This window comes from Lagopus muta, chromosome 3, assembly GCF_023343835.1.
Source record: "Lagopus muta isolate bLagMut1 chromosome 3, bLagMut1 primary, whole genome shotgun sequence".
NCBI lineage: Eukaryota > Metazoa > Chordata > Aves > Galliformes > Phasianidae > Lagopus > Lagopus muta.
The window spans coordinates 59,622,365-59,641,979 of NC_064435.1; the positions used below are offsets into that span (position 1 = coordinate 59,622,365).

Consider the following 19,615-nt stretch of genomic DNA (forward strand, 5'->3'; position numbering starts at 1 on the left):
CTTTTCTTAATTAAGGCTGTCGTAGGGGCATACAACATAATTTTCTTGAGCCCACTGAAAGGAAACAACTCATGTTTGTCAGAATTTCTAAGCTCTGTGGAAGAATAGTTGCAGATAATTAAACAGTGCATGCAGTCTGATAGTAGAGTTCAGCAACTCTTCTGCCGCCCGTTCTCCTACTGCTGGAAAAATCAGAGGTAAAGCCAAGCTACTGATCCCCATTTGTTGTATGTCAATATAGAAATGAAAGAGAGGTTGAAAGTGCAGAGGGAAGACCTCAGTTCATTGCCTCATCAGATGTAAGACTTCAGGCTGGAAGGTCTTTCATAGGTTGCCCATATTTATATATGTAAATATATAACACTTGTCAGAACAGGCGAGTTTGATGCAAAATTCGATTTCTTAAACTCTTAGGTATTCACTTACTGGAGAATAATGTAGGCTGGTTAGCTTTTTTCTTTTACGTGGAAAAGAAAAGCAATTATGTGATTCCTGATAGAAACGACACAAAAAAACTATCCACCCAATCAACCAAACAAAAAAAAAAAAAAAAAAAAGCACAGAAGAAAAATAATGGGAAGATATCTGTAATTATCACAAAAACTGAATTCAAATTTGGTTATTCAAATTAAAGGGTGATCTAAAGGGAAAATGGAAAATGTTAATTTTAAACAAATGCAATTAAATTTAATTATTGTGAAAGTAAAAGATGCTATACTCAGATGTTAAACTCTATTGTACAAGAGCATATTTGAGATGCTTCCTGTTGCACTTCAAAGTTATTCCTGTTAGACTGGCAGGAGTAATGAATTAGTTTCTGCCATCTGTTACCTTAATGTCAGTACTGTTCATCGCTTTAGGCCCTGACAATGGAATGAAATGTAAATGAAGCAGAAGGAAAATTATGGGTGTTTCACTACAACTATTTACAGAAAAAAAAAAAAAAAAAAAAAGAGTAAGGTTTGGAGGGTCAGAACAAAATGAGTGTTCCAACATTCTATGGTGGTGGAAGTTTCTTTGTTAAGGCTATGGTAAATATATTTTAGACAGCATGAAATACTGAAGTTCATTAATTTGTCTGGAAGCATTTTCTATTCTTAGAAAATTACTTACAAATTTATATAACTTATGTTATAAATAGAAATAACCAGGCTTTTTGAACAATGACTATCTAAACTATGAACATTTTTTGCAATACATGTTTCCTCTTCCTTTTTAGACTGAACAGATGCTGAGACTTCTGATGAAGCTTGAACAAATAGGAGAAAATCAAATTGATCTTAATGAGAAGTATACCATTGTCCTTCAGCAATATAGTCAAGACTTAGACTTTGTGCAAAAGCTCTACCAGGAGCAAAAAGAAAATCCACCTATACCACATAATATACCACCAGTAAGAATGAAATAAATGAGAAAGGTCTTTTTGTCTTGGATTTTTAAGTTAATGGAAATATAACTTCATATCTTTTGTATTTTAGGTAACAGGGAAGATTATGTGGGCCCAGCAGTTGTACAGAAAAATTGACCATCCAATGAGATTCTTTAAAAAGAAAACTATGCTTCTGAAGGTTAGAAGTGAGCAAAGGATGGTTTATGGCTAAATTCTAATCCAAATTATTAACAGACATAAATTATTTTTTTTCCTAAATTCACTTTTCTAACAATTCTATTGAAACTCACCTAACAAGATAGTATTTTTATTTGCTCCAGGATCTCAATTTCTTTTTGCAATATTGTTATTGTTATTCTGTGGTTCAGGACAATTACTTCCCTTGAGATGTTAAGCTGATGACTTCATCAAGTTCTTTTGTCCCTTCTGGGTCTTGTGTTATTCCTAATCGCAGCATTGTTCACCGTGGACCTATGCTTAGAGCCTTCTCACTACAATGCTTTATAATGTAGAGGACTGAGATATTAAACTTCAAATGCTTCACATAACCGTACAATTTCTGTACAAAGTTGAATGAGACCCACAAGGATTATTAAGCCCAACTCCTTTCTCCCCACAGTACCACCTCAAATTCAAATCCTATGTCTGAGAGCACTGTCTAAATGCTGCTTGAACTCTGAGACCTTTAAAAGTCATCTAGTCCTGCTGTAGATGCAGGGGCACCTACAGCTCAATCAGACTGCTTAGAGACTGGTCCAGCCTGACCTTGAGTTTCTGCAGGGATGTGACTTGCACCACCTCACTGGTCAATCTGTTCCAGTACCTTATCATCCTTACTGTAAAAAACATTTTCCTTGTACCCAGTCTAAATCTCCCCTCATTTAATTTGAAACCTTTTCCTTTGTCCTGTCACAACAGACTCTGCTAAAGAGTCTGTCCCCTTCTTTCTTACAGCCCCCTTTAGATACTGAAAGGCTGCTCTCAGGTCTCCCGGCAGCCTTCTCTTCTTTAGGCTAAACAGCCCCAGCTCTCTCAGCCCTTCCTACTAGGAAGGTATTCTATCCCTTGGATCATTTCTGTGGCCCTCCTCTGTTTGTGCTACAACAGGTCTATGTTTCGCCTGTGCTGAGGCCTCCACATCAGATGCAGCACTCTCAATGAGGTTGTTCTTTTGTTCTTTGTTTTACCCTCTTTTAAACTGTGTAACATGAAACTATGTTTTGTTTTCCTAACAGTAGTGAGGAAGACCTTACTGGAGGACGTTTCTATTACATTAGGCTCATCAAATCGATTAAGTGGTGCTGGCTTTTCTAATTTCTTTATTTTTTATTTATTTTATTTGCAGACATTGGAAATGAAAAAGGTTGCTAAGAGCTACAATAAAATGGCTGCGGTTCTTTTGGAATTTGAACTTATTTATTATAGAGCATGGTGCAGGTTTGCTGAGCAGGCTAGAAATGCTCTACATGCTTTCTTACTTGTCAGGCATGCAGAAACCAAGGTAAGTAGGATTTATTTTGTATTACTGCTGCTCTGTTTAGTATTACCTATGATACTTCACTCACGTCATGCAAAGACAAGCACAGCATTAAAGTAATCTTAATAAGGATAGAAAATAAACTACTTTAATTGACGAATTTTTTTTTTTTTCCTTTTTATGCTACGATACAGACATAATCATCTTCTTCATAAGCCCCTTGCCTCATTCAGGACATGTAAGAGGCAGTGCCCAGCAAATGCATGTTCGATATAGATTTGTCTACATCTTTTAATGTATGGTTTCATATATTTTTTTCTTTGTTAACCAAAATATTAGTCAAACAAAGAGTTTTCAATTAGATTGTAGGCTTCTCTATAGTGTTCAACATCATTGTGTTGCCTATATTGGAGTCACTAATTTGCTTTCAATATAGCTAACTGAGATGGAAAATCCTACCATTCTTTAAAGTTGACTTACTCTGCTGTGCTGCAGAGAAATCAGAGTTAAAATGGACATTTTTTGAATTACGGACTCCATAATGGAAAGCTAGAACCTGATTTTCAGCTTAACTCATCACCTTATTAGCATTTTATGCCCTAAGAAACGTACGGAGGCTAAACAGAGCAATACAGTATTTCTCTGCAGTCTACAGATGGAGAAACTGAGATGAGAAGGCAAATCAGCTTTCACAGAGACAGGTGCAGAACTACAATCAGACTTGGGAAGTCACAGCAGCCAAGTGTTTAGGGCCCAGTGAGGAAATCATGGGAAAATGAAATCAGTGGAAGCTATTGCATGATTAATATTCTGGAAAATCTGGAAAAATACTTGTGCAGGAGCCTGGAGATCTTTGTAGAAATTGCGACATGCGGATCAATTTAAAAAATTTTGGCTAGTCCTCTATATCTTGTCATATCTTCCAGATGTAACGAACTGCATGTGATCACTAAACTACTAAAATACTGCTTTATTATTTTCTCTCCTTGCCCCTTTCCTCCCCGCTACCACAATATGAAGGAATTGGTTGTAAACTTGGATCCAGTGGTCCTGGAAGTACTTTATGAAACAAAGTACCTGAAAAAAATGCATTTTAACGTTCCAGATGTTGTCCTCAGCTTGTGTGCAAATGAAGAACAGATTAAAAAACATCAAATGGAGTGAGTGAACACTTTCTGGATGTGATTCTCATCTGCAGATAGGAATCTTTAGCTTTGAGTCTGTTGTGTGTACTTCTGATTTGTTGTAACTTTTCACTGTGGTGGATTTTAACTGAAATTTTATTCTTTTCCCCTGCAATTCCATAATAGTTCTGTTAATATGCAATTATTACTCTCTCCACAAAATTCTTGTAACTAGATAATGTCTACATGCTTTTATTTTGTTACAACAGCTAATCTGTAAATGGAATTTCTAGGTACTGCTAAGGCATCTCCACTCTATAACATACGGATTGCATTCCAAAGTATCACACTTACTTTTGTAACATCAAAAGCATTCTTGTGTTAAGTTAGAACTTACCACTTCATTGAGATACAACCCAGGTGTTGGTATAGGTAATACATCAACTAAGTTATTATATGCAAATATTCAAGTTTTTTTTCTCTCATGCTAAATATCTGAAATAACCTATGTTGATTTATTAAATAGTTTCTTTCTGTCATTGTAACAGCTAAATTCTGTGCTTTGGGATCTGATTATTAGTTCTTCAAGTAAGGATGGTAGGTCTAAAAAGAGTCCTTTTTTGTAAGGAGTGTACTTAAAGTAGTTTTTATATAGAAGTGGTCAAAAAAGGACAGAGTTCAAAGAGTTTCATAACTGAATTGAAATCCTCTCAGCTCTCCTTTCTGTTAAAATTTTCAGTCTTTCATTCTTGAAATGACGCATTTTTCACGAATTATCCATGGAGTGTTTCAGAACAAACCTAAAATTTCTAACATACAAATCAAACTCTGTGTGCTTCAGTCTTCTGAAAAGCAACATTTCTAATATTTGCCATCAAAGGGAAACAAATATGCAGAAAGTGTTTGCAATAAAAGAAAATCCAAATTAATTTTCTGTTGTAAAAGAGATTTCAGACCAACTCCCTAAGCAAAGAAGGAATATTCAGACACTAATTATGGCGTAAGTAACATTGGAAAAATACTCTGCATTCTGTGGATAGACTCTCTCAGTATACTGTTTGTAACAATATTTAGTGCTATGGTTTTAATCTGGCATAGAGCACAGTTATCATTTTTCTGCAGCAGCTCTTGTAAATAACCTGTTTTGTATCTTTAACTTCTGAGCTGCATTGACTTCCAGTTCTTTTTTATGGAGATCTGTTGTAAAACTCCATTTTCATAAAAATACTGATTCAGAATTTGGCTCCTTTGGCATTTTATGCCCTGAGTACTATGAATCTAGATTTTCTTATAAGTAGTGTCTTCTCATACAGGCTTTGTTTTTTTTTTCTTTTTTTTTTTTTTTTGTTCTGTGAAATAGGAAGAAGGGAAGAAAAACAGTGTTTTCCATTTCCTTATTTTTGACTGTCATGCATTTTCTTTGGAAGAAAGTAGCCCTAAATAAATATCTTCCTGTAAATAATTATTTCTCCAGTCTGGTTCCAGTGTTTGAGAGGAGAAAGAGACCTAGTTAGAACTGGGAGAGACTTTAATTTTTAACCTGGGATCAGGACTTGCAAGTCTTATTAACAGAAAACGTGACCAAATTTCCGTGTTTTTCTTATATCTGAAATAAATACATTCTAAACATGGCCATGTCTTACAGTCTTGAGAATCTATTGATCAATTACAAAGAGCATCTGAATAGAATTCCTGTTGTGCTGAAACCACTAATGAAGCCATTCATAGAACAAGTTGAGGATGCCCTTGCTCCAGGCATGACACAGCTGTCCTGGACTTCTTCAAACATCAATAAATGTATGTAGGAAGAGAAGTAGTGATAAGCTGTTGATAATGTTGTTTGGTGGTAATGTTTTGGTGGGAGGGTCTGTAAAGCCTCGACTCTCTAGCTGTCTTGCAAACTTGAGTGAATAACATTACATCATATTATTAGGGCTTGTGTTGCATTGTGTTTCTGAATTCCATACCTTTTCATTTACTGAATTTAAATTGTCACATCACGCTTCTTAAATTATTGTACATTGTTATATTTTCCCCTATCAGTGTCTCTCTGATCTGTTTCCAAGTAAGTGTCCACGTAAGGAAAAAATGTAGAGCTCTTCTTACGCCTACATTCTGTTTTTATTTCTCTGTGGAAAAAAAATGGTTTGTGAACTGACCTCCTTGCTTTAGGTAGGTAACTGTAGCCTGACTGATACAAGAGTGAGAGGTAAGGGAACAAACACTTGGTACTGTGATAATGTCTCTTTTCTATAGAAAGGTCTTTCTATAGAAACATCCTGAAATAGACATGACTAAATTCACAGTTGAAAATAGTAAGGGACAGATTTCTGTCCAAGTTGTATTTTTTCTAAGAAAGCTTTAAAAATTCTGAACTGTGCATGGAGATTTTCCAACACAGCCATTAAGACAATGTTATCCTCATCAAGTACAGCATAAACTTAACTCTATAATAGTGTCAGTAGCTTATGCTTCTAAATCTGTTCTCACCTGAGGCAAACTGATGTTTGGCTTCCACCTTTTTCTTCAAAATGAAAAGCAGCAAGATAAACAGGAACAGATGCAGGCATGGGTTTTGCAACATTTGTGACTGTGCCATGTGATACTACTGCAAAGGGCTCTGGCCATTTCTTAAGGCAGAGCCGGCCACCTTTTAGCCTTTTACTTGATCTTTACCTGACTGGAAAACAAAAAAAGATGACAAGGTTTCCCTCTGTTTGAAAGCACGGGGGCTTGTGGCAGCCTTCTATACTAAAACTTGGAAAATGAGAAATAAATGGATTTAGAAATACCTAAGTTTTATGTATTAAAAAAGGAAAAGCGTCTAGGGAATTGGTTGGATTATTTGTTCATTCTAGTCAATAAAAAAGACAAGATTCAATCATTAACTTCCTAATAGCAATAAATGGTATCTTCTATTTTAAACATTCAACAGTAAGACACTACTGTCACACTGCAGCATTTTAGTATTGTAATGATTTAATTTTACATACAGTAAGACAAAGTACTGATAATTCAAATTATACTGTCTGCTAATAACCAAAATGTTATGATTAATGACCAAAATGCCAGATGAGTTATTTCTTTATTTTTACATGAAGTATAAAAGACAGCAAAAGAATTTATCCACTCTATTCAGAAACAATCATTTTTACTCAGCTTAGTAAACACATTTGCTAAGGGACTTGCTTTGTCTCTCTCCAAATTAAATTAGGTCGTATACAGGAAAGAAAAAATCTAGTGGTTTAACCTATGTGCAGTCTTGAGGAATTTTAGCTGCTCAATATACAATGCTGACTTTCACACTGTAGGTCCTTGGGAGGACCAGAATATTTTTTGTACGTTTGTTCCTCTTTTATTTTCCAATGATTTTTGTTAATCCTTCATTCCAGTATTAATAGAGAAGAAATATTTTGAAGGTTCTTCTGTTACTTATTGTAAAATGGTTTCATTTAAAGACTCCAAAGTACAGGAAGTCCATTATGTTTTGGTTTCACACCTTAATTCCGGATTCCATTGTTGTTAAACCATCATTTAATTGTAATAATTTGGGGCAGGTTGGGGAAATTTAGGAGGTTCATATTTCACTTGATTTGTTTTCATTTTGTTTTCTTTGCTTAGTTATTGAGAATACTTATAGTACCATGAGGGAATTGGACTTTATAGTCAAAGAAGCTGCTGATACCCTGGAGTGCAGAATTGAAAGAGTTCTGGAGGATATGTCAAACACTGCTCTGATAATTTTACCAGAAGAACCTATAGATGTATCTACATTCTTGGAACAGACAGAAAATCTTGCTGTCTCTACTGCTCGCAAACTTTCTCAGTAGGTGTATTTACTGCATGGATTTGAAGGCTCGGTTTGGGAGCAAATATTTATGTATTACTTTTTATGCACAGAGAATGTACTACTAAAAAAATCATTCTTACTATTACTGACCACTAGTGTAAAGCAAAATGATACTCAGATTACGGAGCAGGAACTCCCAAGTAACTTCAATATAGCATATTAAAATTGCATTTATAGCATTTAGCATTTTGTGTTTTTCTACTTATGGCATTCGATTGAAGAGCGAGGAAAATGGAACTGGGTAAAACTTGAAAAGTCATCTCAGTGCTAACTGCTTGATTCTTAATGCTAGCTCAGTCATGTAAGACCTCTCATTTACCCAGAGCTGAAAATCTTTCAGTTTATGCTTATTTTCCATGATATAGAAGAGTAATTGTTCTGTTCTTCACCAAAAAAAGTCTATGTACATTTTGCTAAACATGATACTCACTTTGTACTTATTTCTTTACTATTTTTGATTTCAGAGCTAGAAAATACATCAAGAAGATAACTAACATTTTCTTACTGAATTGTCTTGATAAGCCTGCTTTTTCTTTAACTACAGCCAGAAAAAAAAACTTATTTTTCTTTGATCATTATTAAGACCAGTTGAACAAGATATAACAGAGTTTGATGAATGGGTTTCCTGACAGACTGCATATCTTAATGCCTTACATTCTGTGCATGTCTAAGCAGTAGGAGCAAAGGGAAAAATAGAAGGGTGTCTCCCTGCACATATGGCACTTCAGAGTGCAGTGGATCTGAGGATGCATCTATAAACAAGTTAAAGATTATTCCTTATGTTTGACTTGATGTGGATGACTCTAAGGTTGTTTTTGCAGACAGAGTCAGCAAGTGGAATGCTCTGTGTATGAACTGGTAGACACTCTTATGCACAGGCTGAAAGCAGATACTGGAAGAACTCTGGAGGTAAGGACTCTACAGTATTAAAAGTAACCTGCTATAACGTAGTCAGATATTTGATATTTCACTTATACAGTGGATAATATCATTACTTGTCTAAGAGTTTCCCTTTAACTCTTCAGGATTCATACTCCTGTATGCATCTTGACATAAAGCAGAAAACACGCTGCCAAGAATGCATGTCTTGTTGTTGCTATTATCTCGTGGGACAGCTTTGTCAGAGGAATACTGATTCCTTAGTCAGATGTAAGTCTTTTGTTTTCAGATTTGTTTAGTTTTTTAATATCACTTGAAAATTTTTTTTTGCCAGCTTTATTGTGGTAAAAAATATAACTTAAATATTGCATTTATTTAGGCACGAAGATTTCCTTGGAGTCCTTGAGACATCAGTTGCGTGTTGTTGGCTCTAGGTATCAGATGATCAGGTCTGTAGAGACAAAGAGAATTCCTTTGTTCAAAACTGAATTTCAGCTGGCTATTCCTAATGTTGTCTTGCGACCAAGTCTCGAAGATATTCAGGTAACTGAATAACTGCACATCTCAGCCATTTTTGTTAAAAATGTGTATTAATGTGTTATTTTAAAACCAGATTTGCGAGTTTAATCTGGTATTAGCAATAAAGGGAGTGGAAGAAAAGATTAGAGGTCACTTGATTTCACATGACATCAGTGGATGCTAAGAAAAAAAATAACCGAATTAGGTTTGTTATGCAGTAGAATCAACTATTTTCCTACAAGCTTATCAACTCCTGTTCACAGTCCACTACAAACGTTTTCAAAGCAAGTGCAAGAAAAAAAATTAAATGCCTTTGATACATTGATTTGACTTCCTTGTCTCCTTAAACGCTTTCAGAGTTTAAAAAGACATGATTGAAATATTCAGTAATCAGATTTGTGCAGTAGTGAAATATAAAGAGAAATATTACAAGCCTGGACCCCTGAACTGTGGAACAGTTTAAAGAAATATTTAAGCTTACTTACACTAATTCAGCTAAATTCTTATGTCTGTATTTACAATCTGCTATGACCTTTGAAGTTCTTTGGAAAGTACTAGTTGTTTATGTGGTTAACTTGAAGATTTTTCAGCTGGAATTGTCACCATCAAAATCAGTTGCTGAATTCTTTCTCAGATTCCATTTACAGCCTTTTGATATTGTCAGTAAGAAATCAGACCACAAAGTGTAATTTTTAAATATCATAGGTAGAAAAGTTATATGATAATTTATATAGCTGCCTGTATAAATTCAGACAAATTTATTCAGGCATTCTGATGTGAATATGAAATACAGTATTAATGTTATTTTATGTTTATAACCAACGTAAAGTGAAATAATACTTAATTTATGATTCCTCAGTGGCTCATAGATCTCTCTTTCTCTCCTATATTCTTGTTTGAAGAACGCATAAAAATAGAATGTCTGACTGACAAAGCTTTATGGGGTACTCTTTCCCCTAACAAAATCTATTTTGCATGATTCTACTCCATGCTTATTAGAACAGTTCTGATAAAGATGGAGGTACAACTTTTCCATTTTGGTATTGTTCAGAGCATCTGTTTTTTTCCTTCATTCCTTCCCCTCCCCTTAGCTGTTCTGATCTCTCTGTGTGCTCAAAGTAGATGTTTTACTATTTTCAGAGTGCTGTAAAAAAAGCAGTAAATATAATGTTATCAATAGCCAAAGATATCCCACTCTGGAAATTTGCTTACTTACATCATAAGCAGCAGCAGGTGAGTGTTTTATTTTGTTATTTAAAAATTTCAATATTTTGGTTAACATGTCTAATTTCATATGAATATGTTCTATAATAATACAGTGACTTGTAATTTGGAAGGCTTCCTTACTAGCTTAAGTCTAGTTTTTAATCTCCAGATCAGGTAATTGAACAGAAGAGCAAAGAGTAACAATTAATAAAGCTAATGTTTTGAAGTTTTTTATTATTAAAATAAAAAATAGCTTTAATAAAAATATTTTTAAAATCCTGTTAAAGTATGATGATAGTGTGGATGATGTATGAAAACCAGCATTATCCACTGTGCTACTAACACGACTTATTAGTTTTCCCAGCCAAAAACTGTAAGTTAAATTTTCAGGCTGCATACAATAGCTACAGTTTTAAACTAATTGCTATCTGTATGTATTATCAGTGTTAAAATGAGCACTAAAACCTTGGGAAGGTCTGAGATACAGATAGAAAATCAAATTTATTCAAGTTTAGAAATGGGCAATAATGGTAATCAGATGGCCTTAATTCTGTCTTATGGTAATGAAATACGTGTTTATGTGGGTCTGTACTGAAAAGTGTCTTTTTTTTTAAAAAAAAAAATTCCTCTTTTGTCAATCTGACATTAAAAACAAATACAAATTAGCTCATTTGCATAAAAATAACCTTTTGAGTCCTGCAAATGATAAAAAGCAACTAGAAGAGAGCGAGTTGACACAAGTTCGTTCAAGAATTGCTTGCTTATTTCTAAGTAGCCAATCCAAGATTACCTTCCACACTTTTTTTTGGCCAAGAATAGAGATCACAGAATCATAGAGTGGTTTGGGTTGGAAGGGACCTATAAGATCACCTACTTCCAACCGCGTGCTGTAGGCAAGAACACCTTCCTCTAGGCCAGGTTGTTCAGAGCCCCATCCTGTCTAGCCTTCAATGCTTTCAGGGAGGGGGCATCCACAACTTCTCTGGGCAACCTGTTCCAATGTCTCACCAATGTCTCACAGTAAAGAATTTCTTCCTGATGTTAAGTCTAGATCTCCCCTCTTCCAGTTTAAAACCATTTTCCCTCATCCTGTCCCTGTGTGCCCTTATATAATAAGTCCCACCTGTCGGCAACCTTCAGGTTCTGGAAGGCTATTTTAAGTTTCCCCCAGAGCCTCTCTTTAGACTGAAGAGCATCAGCCCTCTCAGCCTGAATGTAGTCCTCTACCAAATAAAGGAAGACCTGAACATTTGTATAGGAGGTGGAATCAGCACAACTGTACCTCCATGTGTTACATATTTGACTGAAATCATTTGAGGATGATTTAAAAATTATCATTAGCACTAGAAGTGTAGCTCTGTAAAAATGAAAGCTAAGAGCGGGGAGTCTCCTTGTGGGAGTCTTCCTTTGCACTTTTCTATCTACTCATAGAAGTACCCAGTGTATGTGTCTTATTGTGCATTCAATAATGTAAAATAAAACTAATGTATATATGTTTATTCTTGTTTACTTTATGCCAGGCTGAACAATCTGTTGCCATTGAGCTAGGTGATGAGAACAAATTCACCAGGATGTTGGCACTGAAGCCTTTAGACAAGCAGATCATTGAGCATAAGGATGTAAACAAAGTGGTGATTCAACTAAATACAGTTATTTTGTCTCTCAAAGCTAGAGCATCGGATCTTCTGAACAGCTTTTCTGAATTTTCAGGCATCTGGAATAAGGTTAAAAACATATTTAATGAAATATGTAGCTGTATTGTGAAATCTTCTAAATACTGTTGTGGATTTCATAAGGAGACTGTGCTCTTTGGGAAGCATTACTTGTAGTTACTGTAGGTGAATGTTGCTGAGCTGGATGAAGATTAATTTTTCTGTAATTGAACCCTTTATTTAGCCCATTTATTGAGACCCACATGGCACTGAAACTTTTACCTCTGCAGAGACTAAGGGATATCCTCATCGGTGTCTGCATTTGAATTATAGATTTCAAATGCTTTAATAACGAGTGCTGTAAAAAGAATAAGAATCAGGAAAAGCAGATCAAGTGAAACATTAGAGCTTAATGCTTATACTTTGAACTCTGTTAAGAGGGATTGTTTGTGTTTGCTTAGTACCTCAGACAGCTGAGTCTTGAATAGATTATTGCAATACCAATGCTAAGTAATAATTAAAATAAACTTTTATTTAGGATCCAGAGGAAAAAGTGAAGGAATTCATAGAGACTAAACCAACAATGGCTGAATTCCAAACTCAAATTGGATACTTTTCTGTAAGTATCATGTATTTAATAAGAAGGAACTGTTCAAAAAATTGTAGTGAAATTAAAAATTGATCACTTGTGCTTTTCTTAGCAATTAGAACTGCAAATCAGAGAGCTGCCGAATCACTTTGTTCTGGAATCAGTGGATATTGCCACAGAGTCATTGAAAATTGCCCTTATTCAGGAGTGCCACTCAAGACAAAGAACGTTTGGATTAGCTTTGAATGAAAGGTCTGCTGCAGACATGGATGAAATTTATTCATTCATTGACAATCTTAGCAAGAAATTAAGCAGGCCTGTCCATGACCTTGATGATGTACGGGGAGCAATGGAAGCCCTAAAGGAAATTCGAGAGAATGAAGTTAAAATTGACATGACAGTTGGACCTATTGAAGAATCTTATTCTGTGCTTCAGAGATACAATCTGCTTTTTCAGGATGGAAACATGGAAAGAGTTGATGGATTGGCTTATGCCTGGAAGAACCTAAACACACAGGTATCATTGGTGTATTGTTTGTTTCTCAAATAACAGCTATAAGAGTTATTGCCGGACAATTTATGTTGAAATACTGGAAAAGTCTGTGTTTTTTTTCCTTTTCTTTTATGCCTGTTATTTCTCTTTGTCTGCATTTAGGCACTGCAGGTTGAGGATTTGCTACTGAAGGTACAGCCAAACATGAAAACAGATTTGCTGAGAGGTGTTCAGAGATTCCAAGCTGATACTGCAGAATTTTGCAAAGACTATAATGAAAAGTAGGTGAACTGTGGTACAGTATAATTGTGCTTGATTAGTGATTGTTCAAAATGGTGAGTTTAAAGAGTTAAACATAACACAGTGTCAATGCTGATATGCCAGATTTCAGAATAATACAAGATATTCTTGCAGCCACAGTTTACACAATTTCAGTGCTAGAGTTGATTTTCAATACAGATCCAAATTTGAAGTCTTTGAGGTGTTCCAGACACAACAAAGCACTAAAGCATATATTTAAATATGTAGGTAGTGCCTTGGAAGTTAGCAGAGATTCCAGTTCCAAATGTTTCTAAATTCACTGATTGCACTTTACAGGAATGTTTACTTGGACTTTTTAAATTTAAACTGTGCTTCATTGGACACTTCTGTGTTAGCAGCTCATGTGGCAAGAAGAAGGAAAGGACCAAAATTTGGTGATCTGTTGTGATTATGTAAGATAACACACACACTCTTTATGTGTTTTGACAAGGAAATTAATGTCAGCTACTGAGTCTGGGGCATGCACTGCTTGAAGTCATGCCAGTTGTGTGTTCTGTACCTGCTGTCTTTCCCTTTTTAAGAATATAACTTTTTGTTTTACAGATGAGAAAGAAATGGAAAATAACTGAACAAACTATTTGTAGCTCTTTTTGCTGTTTTTCATATTTATTGGTAATCTGGAGAATGTATATTATGACAAAACATATTGTGTTCAGGTAATACTCAGTATGTTGTGTGGGCATGCATTTTCTCTTCTGGTAACTATTGTAAAAATTTCTAGAAAAAAACAACCCAAAACATTTAAAAATGTTAAATAGTATCCAGTAAATTAGGCCTGTGCTCTGTTGTGCATCTTCATGAAACCTGCATGGCTGATACTTGTACTTAATTGCTATTTTTTATTTTTTTTATTTTTGTAGGGGCCCCAGTGAAGAAAATGTTCCTCCCCATGAAGCAAGTGAGAGATTACAGCTCTTTCAAGCTAAATTTGATGAACTGTGGACAAAGTATATCTCTCTTTCTAGTGGGGAAGAATTATTTGGTCTTCCTGTTACAGGTACTTTCTCAGAGATTGTAGACACCTGGTCCAATAGGCTATTTTATATATATATATGTGTGTGTGTGTGTGAATATTTTTTTGTTTGGAACCTGTGTAATGGATTCAGTGCCAAATTCATCAAAGCAAACAAAAAAACAAACAAAATCTTTGCAGTAAATTGTAGTTGTATTCCTTATGAGTTAAGTGAAACAGTGTCTGTCAGCCTGCACACACATAAACAAGTGGAAAATGACATGCACTGTTCCATGTATCCCAGGAAGGGTGTATCTGCTTAGCTCTCTGGCTTTTTCTCCCTAGAGTCAAACACATTTCCTCTCTGCTTTCCTTCATATGCAGTTTTTGGGAATATGTTGAAGTACTCACATTGTCCTATCACTGGATATATAATTAATTCACCAGGGTTGTGCAACTTGTCTGTAATATTCTTATGATTCCTAATCAGACACACTTCTAGTTTTGGGTGCTACCATGTGATTTAAAGTGTGATAAGTACTTCAAATTGTACGTACTGAATTCAGTGTTTTCTTGTCTGAAGACAGAAGTATGATATATTTAACTAGAAAGCCCCACAGATATGACAGAAAGTAAGCAAAATGTTTCAGTTGAGGGGATCTTTTAAAATACTTCTATTGCCTAACATATGTCAACTATCTTTTTTGAAAGTAATTCCTCTCCCCCACCCCCCTTCAATCTCTGCCTCTTAATTAAATAGTGCAAACAGTGATGGGGGATATTTTAGTTGTTGGATAAAATCACAATATGTTCTTTTACCTTTTCATCTACTTTTTCAACATTGTCTCCTTCATATAGGTACGTGCAAGCTCCTTTCTTGTAAGATTACATTATACAGTTGTAAGGAATATTAATTAAAAAAAAAAACAAAAAAAAAACAATTTAAATAATTACTGTGCTTTAAAATCTGGTATCCTTACATAATGCAACTACAAAAGTTTACCTTTATAGACACTAAAAAACTGCAAATCTGTTTTCGTACAACTATTAAGTATCCATTTTAGAAATATGTGGATTTTTATGTTCATGTATACACTTTACTTAACATTAATGATTTTCACCTTCTAAAATCTGAAACAGAGTATCCCGAACTGCACAAAATTAAACGTGAGCTTTCATTGCTTCAGAAACTTTACAGTCTTTATAATTCAGTTATTGCTAGTATCAATGGATACAATGAAATGCTTTGGAGTGATTTGAATATTGAAAAAATTAACAACGAACTTCTGGATTTTCAAAACAAGTAAGTTGCTGTTGGGTGATGTACATACAAGTTATATTTTCTCACTTTTTTTTTTTTTTTGTGTGTTAATTATCTTGTGAGAATTATCCTGGGTGGAAGAACTCAGCACTAGGGTTTTTCTTTTCTACTCTATTGGTGAAGACACATTCAATTTTGAACAGCCCTGGCTGTTCTCATTACTCATTACTCCTCTGTTCATTCAGAGGCAAAGACTCCTGAACCAACAGGATTTGGCTTGTTTTTCCTTGGACAACTTCCTTTGTGTTCTCATTTCTGTCCCTAGAATGTGTACAGAGTTGCTAGAAGAGATTTTTGTTACATGCAAAAGTAGAGAATAGCTGTGAAGGCCTTAAGCATCCATTCCCTGAGAACAGTCTCTCTTTTGCTCTTAATGGGAATTACAAGCTGTACATCAGAAACAGATATGTTGAAAACAATTATGCAATATTTTTATCATATTGTCTAGTGGGAAAAAAAGATGTTATGGTTTTCTTCTAGTGGAGGATTCTAGTGGATTAACTGTTTTCAGCCTTTTGTTAGGTTTGTATAAGCCTTTTCTTTATCTTTTTACACAGTGGCTCTGATCACTTTCTCTGTGAATTCTGTTAAGATGAGTTCATACTCAAGATAAAGACCCTTCTCTTCTGCAGATCCTCTCTTCTGGAACATGCATAGTTCAGATCAGCTTTTGATTTCGTGTTCAAAATCTGACCTGAGAGACACTTGAGTAACTTCAGGTGTATTATTCAAGAAATCAAATCTGTGCTATTTATCTCATCACAAGTCCTTGAAAAGCATGGAAACGTTTTTTTTTGTGTGTGTGTGTGTGTGTGTGTGTGTTCAGACTTTTTAGTTGTATGGTATTTTGAGCACGTGACTCTGTTATCAAGGGACATTTGTGTAGACATGGAAGAGGTGGGGTGGAGATTTTTTTCCTTTTGTGGAAAAGAGTGAACTGCTTTTCTGTTTTGGGGCAAAAACTACTCAGTTTTTGTGTTTTTTGTGTGTGTGTGTTTTTTTTTTTTTTTTTTTTTTTTTTTTTTAAATAATAGTAAAAATGTATGTATGTAAAATATATATACTTCTGCATTTCAGTAATACCTAGAAGTCTTGGTTTTGTTTCAGTAGAATTCTGCAATCTACATCATCTTCTTTTCTACAGTTACTTATTTTTCATGGAATGGCATGACTTTTTTGTTTTCTTTTACTGGAACTACTGTATGAAGCCACTGCATGACAACATTTTTGAAAGTTATGTGTTTCTCTTTGCAACACATGTGCCTTTTTAAAAATTTTTTAACCCTCTCAGTGCTGAGCTATCTTTGGAGCAGGGAGACTACCAAGAAGCAATAAACATCTTTTATAACAGAGGTTTAACCCAGTGCTATCCTTCCTTTGGCAGACTTGTTAGCGTATTGAATCAAGCTATTGTCTTTAATTCTGGAGAGCTTTAAACAACCCACAGAACTAACTGAGAGGGTAGTGAGATGGTATGTTGTGTTTTGAAATGAGCAGAAATACTGGAAATGCAGTTAGTGTTGTCACATAATTCTAAATATCTGCATAGTCCTTCAGTTTAATGTTTGCTAATTCTTTTAAAAATAGTGTAACAGAAAAGATTACCATGGGAAAAAGAATCTTAAAGATGACTGTAGGTGCAAATAATTCCACTTTAAATAATTTAAATAGTAATAAGTAGTAAATACTTTAATATAAAAAGGAAAAAAATTATAAAAGGGCCGTGGTAAGAAACACCATTGAAATTTACAATTCATAACTATATGGAAATTTCCCTTTATCTTTTACTGTAGTATAACTTCAAGAGATTGTCAAGTAATTCTAGGAATGTAATTTAAACCTGATTAATGGAATAGTTTGTTAATGTAGTACATATTTTGTGGAACTCGTTGTTAGGAAGTTATTACTGAGATCAAAACAAAGGAAAATGTTATTTGTATTTAAATGATCATCAATTTTCATTACCAAGTGAAGAGATTCCTTTTCCAATTGCTAACCTAAGAAAACCATTGTAAGGAAGTTTGTTGTTGTGTCTTGGCATAGAATTAGCCTCTCAAAGCTTTATCCACACATATGAATATAATTTTCCATCTGCAGTAATCTTCTCTAGCACATTTGATATTGTCTATTGTTGGATTCAAGATGAAAGAGTATAGAGATCATTGCAGTGCTATGACAGTATGCGTATTTTATCTACCTCATAGCTGCAAGCAGTGAAGAATTCACACGTGTTCCAGTGTTGTGTAACAGATCTGTCTGATTTTGAGCTGTGAAAAATGAACAATGTCATGGGAGGATATTTTGCTATGGATTGGATTTATACTGTATCTCTTTTCTGGCACTGAAGTGTAAAAGAACTGCTGTCAGTCTTTGGTCCATATCTTTTTTTTCAGATGAAAATTGCCATAACTTGCTAGAAGTAAGCGGAGCAGTGACAATTCACCATGCTAGACATTCTTCATTTTCATTTATTTTTCATATTGAAATCATTCATAGAGGAAGACTGTTCTTTAAGCATCTTTCATACAAACTAGGTGTAAAATAGGTCTTATCTGATTGAAACTGAAGGATTTTTTTCTGCCTACAGGCTGATCAGTTTTGTTTTAAGGTGTACTTTATTGAAACAAAAAAAAAACATGCTTCTTAATCATTTTAACCTTTATAAAATAGAGGGTATTTTCAATTTTTAAATAAATTAACAATACCATAAAAGGTTGAGTTCAAGCATGAGTCTGCAAGTAAAATTATCATTCTCTAATTTAACTGAAATGGAAACCAACCCAATCTAGTGTGAGTTTTTCCTGTCTTTAGCAGTGTTTCATGCCTGCAGTCAGAAATAATCAGCTATATTTTATGTTGCCACCTTGTAACTCGATTTTTAACTGGTCAGAACATGGGAGTATACTGTACTATTAAATGTTGAATTTTGGTTATGGGGAATCAAATATTTTTTTTTTTTTTTTTTTTTTAAAGAATTCGTAAGTTACCAAAAGCTCTGAAGGAATGGCAAGCATTTCGAGACCTAAAGAAGAAAATTGATGATTTCACAGAGAGCTGTCCTCTGCTTGAAATGATGGCAAACAAGGCATGTTCAGCGTAATGATTTGCAGATAACATTAATTTGAAAAACTCTATTTATGACTGTTCTATCTAACTGTATGATGCTTTCTGTAATCTTTTTTATAGATTAAAGCAGCTTATTTATGACAAAAATCTAGCTAGGATTGGTTGCAGAAAAGTAAAACAAAAAGTTTCATAATGAGATGAGGAAAAACTGTTAATGCTTTCAGTGGAATGGAAATCAAGATTCCTTTATTTAACAGATAAAATAAAAAATAAGTGATCATTCTAGTCCTAAAATAATAGTTTTTAAAAACCTTTCCTAATTCCTATGGGCTTTTCTAGGCAATGATGTCTCGACACTGGGAAAGAATTGCACAAATAACTGGACATCACTTTGAGGTTGACTCTGAAAATTTCTCTTTGAAAAACATAACAGATGCCTCCTTGTTAAAACATAAAGAAGATATTGAGGTAGATTTACTTTTCTGTCCTTTTATCTAGTCAGCTTTGTACCCTAAACTAATTTGGTTTCAGTTAGATAATTCTTTTGTAGCATGGAGTTTGGTAGCTTATGTCACCAGTGATGGCTCAGTTGCTTCCTTTTATCCTGGAGAAAGATGAAATTAATAGATGGTATTAAACTACTCCCATCAGAAGGAATTCTGTTGTTTTAAGAGTAATACGATTCTGTCACGCTTCTGTTTTAAGATCTGCTTACTTATATTTTTTTAAAATTCCTTTTAAATGTCCCAGCAGAGAGAAAAAGTGGCTGTAAGTCT

General features: G+C 34.5%; 2 protein-coding genes across 4 annotated transcripts in view; one reads left to right on the plus strand and one right to left on the minus strand.

Annotated features, from left to right (window-relative positions):
- CTNNAL1 (catenin alpha like 1) overlaps window positions 1-19,615 on the minus strand; it is a 596,511-nt gene that overhangs the window by 212,489 nt on the left and 364,407 nt on the right. The window lies entirely within an intron of this gene.
- Window positions 1-19,615, plus strand: part of LOC125690635 (dynein axonemal heavy chain 5-like) — a 145,193-nt gene that overhangs the window by 17,394 nt on the left and 108,184 nt on the right. For 2 of the 3 annotated variants that reach the window (XM_048939240.1, XM_048939241.1), the window contains 18 exons: window positions 1,220-1,393; window positions 1,479-1,568; window positions 2,736-2,891; window positions 3,888-4,027; window positions 5,637-5,788; window positions 7,613-7,817; window positions 8,663-8,750; window positions 8,867-8,990; window positions 9,100-9,263; window positions 10,380-10,472; window positions 11,966-12,169; window positions 12,636-12,716; window positions 12,799-13,203; window positions 13,342-13,460; window positions 14,361-14,497; window positions 15,593-15,755; window positions 18,747-18,858; window positions 19,179-19,307. In XM_048939240.1, the coding sequence (XP_048795197.1) occupies window positions 1,220-1,393; window positions 1,479-1,568; window positions 2,736-2,891; window positions 3,888-4,027; window positions 5,637-5,788; window positions 7,613-7,817; window positions 8,663-8,750; window positions 8,867-8,990; window positions 9,100-9,263; window positions 10,380-10,472; window positions 11,966-12,169; window positions 12,636-12,716; window positions 12,799-13,203; window positions 13,342-13,460; window positions 14,361-14,497; window positions 15,593-15,755; window positions 18,747-18,858; window positions 19,179-19,307 (2,736 nt within the window). Of the gene's footprint in view, window positions 1-1,219; window positions 1,418-1,478; window positions 1,569-2,735; window positions 2,892-3,887; window positions 4,028-5,636; window positions 5,789-7,612; window positions 7,818-8,662; window positions 8,751-8,866; window positions 8,991-9,099; window positions 9,264-10,379; window positions 10,473-11,965; window positions 12,170-12,635; window positions 12,717-12,798; window positions 13,204-13,341; window positions 13,461-14,360; window positions 14,498-15,592; window positions 15,756-18,746; window positions 18,859-19,178; window positions 19,308-19,615 lie in introns of those variants that run through there. The other variant, XM_048939242.1, reaches the window with a different exon arrangement.